General features: G+C 51.0%; 1 protein-coding gene across 7 annotated transcripts in view; it reads right to left on the reverse strand.

The window, feature by feature from the left end:
• LOC143489287 (uncharacterized) overlaps window positions 1–2500 on the reverse strand; it is a 19137-nt gene that overhangs the window by 5787 nt on the left and 10850 nt on the right. For all 7 annotated transcript variants that reach the window (XM_076988198.1, XM_076988193.1, XM_076988197.1 and 4 more), the window contains 4 exons: window positions 1594–1719; window positions 1400–1492; window positions 896–991; window positions 277–372 (listed from right to left, as the gene is read on the reverse strand). In XM_076988198.1, the coding sequence (XP_076844313.1) occupies window positions 277–372; window positions 896–991; window positions 1400–1492; window positions 1594–1719 (411 nt within the window). The remainder of the gene's footprint in view (window positions 1–276; window positions 373–895; window positions 992–1399; window positions 1493–1593; window positions 1720–2500) is intronic.

A 2500-nucleotide genomic window follows, 5' to 3' on the forward strand; every position in this document is an offset into this window, starting at 1 on the left:
ACCGGGATCGGACTTAAAAAAACTGGATCGGGAGTCTGGATCGGCATTTTCTCGTGTCTGCCGATCCGATACCGATACGCATTTTTTGCTAATATCGGCGGCCGATCCGATCCAAATATCGGATCGGGACAACCCTAGGTAACACTGATAAATCTAGGGGTAACACTGATTAATCTAGGGGTAACATTGAGAAATCTAGGGGTAACATTGCACACACACAAACACGCACACATACACACATACTGTGTCAGACAAGACCAAAGCACAAACACTCACGGGTGAGACACTGTGGACCGCCGTAGTCAGAGGGACACTGGCAGGTGTGAGGAGACACACAGTAGCCCCCATTCCCACAGGGGAGCTCACACACAGCTGTGAAGATAAAGCACAGAGTGTGTGTGTGTGTGTGTGTGTGTGAGAGAGAGAGAGAGAGAGAGAGAGAGAGAGAATATATGGGAGTGTGTGAGTGAGAGTGTGTGTATGCGAGTGTGTGAGTGTGAGAGTGTATATGCAGGAATGTGTGAGTGTGAGAGTGTGTGTAGAAGTGTGAGAGTGTGTGTAGAAGTGTGTGAGTGTGTGTGTGTGTGTAGGAGTGTGTGTGTGTGTGTGAGAGTGTGTGTAGGATTGTGAGTGTGTAGGAATGTGTGAGTGTGAGTGTGTGTGTGTAGGAGTGTGAGTGTGTGTGTAGGAGTGTGAGTGTGTGTGTGTGTAGGAGTGTGAGAGTGTGTGTGTGTAGGAGTGTGAGAGTGTGTGTGTGTAGGAGTGTGAGAGTGTGTGTAGGGGTGTGAGTGTGAGAGTGTGTGTGTAGGATTGTGTGAGCGTGAGAGTGTGTGTAGGAGTGTGTGTAGGAGTGTGAGAGTGTGTGTAGGAGTGTGAGAGTGTGTGTAGGAGTTACCTGTGTGGCAACCTTGTCCAGTCCAGCCAGGTGGACAAAGACAAGTGTTCCAGCGCATACAGGTTCCTCCATGAGCACACGGTGGGGAACACATAGCTGAAACACACACATAATATTAATAATCTTTATTTGTACAGCACCTTTCATACATACATGCAAAATAATGTAATAAAGTGACAAATTATAAAATAATAGACAACATAATGTAATCGAGTAAATAAGATGGAACAGAGTTAGAGTTTCTTAACTAAAAGCAGATCTATACAGGAAGGTTTTGATGCTCTTCTTAAAGACGAACCTGGGCAAAATCTACAGTACACACACACACACACACACACACACACACACACACACACACAAACACACGCTCACACTGGGGATAATCTAGAGTACACACACACACACACACACACGCTCACACTGGGGATAATCTAGAGTACACACACACACACACACACACGGGATAATCTAGAGTACACACACACGCTCACTTGCTTTCTGTACCTGAGCATCCGAGTCCTTGGTAGCCTGCAGGACAGTTACAGGTGTTTGGAGCAACACACACTCCATAATTCTGGCAGGCAGGTTCACAAACAGCTGAGAGAAAAGAGAGGGGTGGAGAGAGAGAGTGTGTTACTGAAACAGATGCTCTAAAACAGATAACAGAGCTGTGGTCGGCACTACTGTGGGGGGCTCACGCTGGCATCTGGTGGGATCGTCCGTGCGAGATTCAAACCCAGACCGGCAGGTGCACGAAAAGCTGCCGGCGTGATTCACACACACTTGCTCACATCCCGCATTGAAACTGGCACACTCATCCACATCTGCACAGGGATAGACAAAGAGGGACAGAAAGAGAGATCTGGTGAGAGAGTGATCTGCTGGGAGAGGTGTGTCAGGTAGCGGGTGTGTTCAGGTGTGTCAGGTAGTGGGTGTGTTCAGGTGTGTCAGGTAGTGGGTGTGTTCGGGTGTGTCAGGTAGTGGGTGTGTTCGGGTGTGTCAGGTAGTGGGTGTGTTCGGGTGTGTCAGGTAGTGGATGTGTTCAGGTGTGTCAGGTAGTAGGTGTGTCAGGTAGTGGATGTGTTCAGGTGTGTCAGGTAGTGCGTGTGTTCAGGTGTGTCAGGTAGTGGATGTGTTCAGGTGTGTCAGGTAGCGGATGTGTTCAGGTGTGTCAGGTAGCGGATGTGTTCAGGTGTGTCAGGTAGCGGGTGTGTTCGGGTGTGTCAGGTAGCGGGTGTGTTCGGGTGTGTCAGGTAGCGGGTGTGTTCGGGTGTGTCAGGTAGCGGGTGTGTTCGGGTGTGTCAGGTAGCGGGTGTGTTCGGGTGTGTCAGGTAGCGGGTGTGTTCGGGTGTGTCAGGTAGCGGGTGTGTTCGGGTGTGTCAGGTAGCGGGTGTGTTCGGGTGTGTCAGGTAGCGGGTGTGTTCGGGTGTGTCAGGTAGCGCGTGTGTTCGGGTGTGCCAGGTAGCGCGTGTGTTCGGGTGTGCCAGGTAGCGGGTGTGTCCGGGTGTGCCAGGTAGCGGGTGTGTCCGGGTGTGCCAGGTAGCGGGTGTGTCCGGGTGTGCCAGGTAGCGGGTGTGTCCGGGTGTGTTCAGGTGTGCCAGGTAG

The sequence above is a fragment of the Brachyhypopomus gauderio genome, unplaced genomic scaffold (genome assembly GCF_052324685.1).
Source record: "Brachyhypopomus gauderio isolate BG-103 unplaced genomic scaffold, BGAUD_0.2 sc60, whole genome shotgun sequence".
NCBI classification, from domain to species: domain Eukaryota; kingdom Metazoa; phylum Chordata; class Actinopteri; order Gymnotiformes; family Hypopomidae; genus Brachyhypopomus; species Brachyhypopomus gauderio.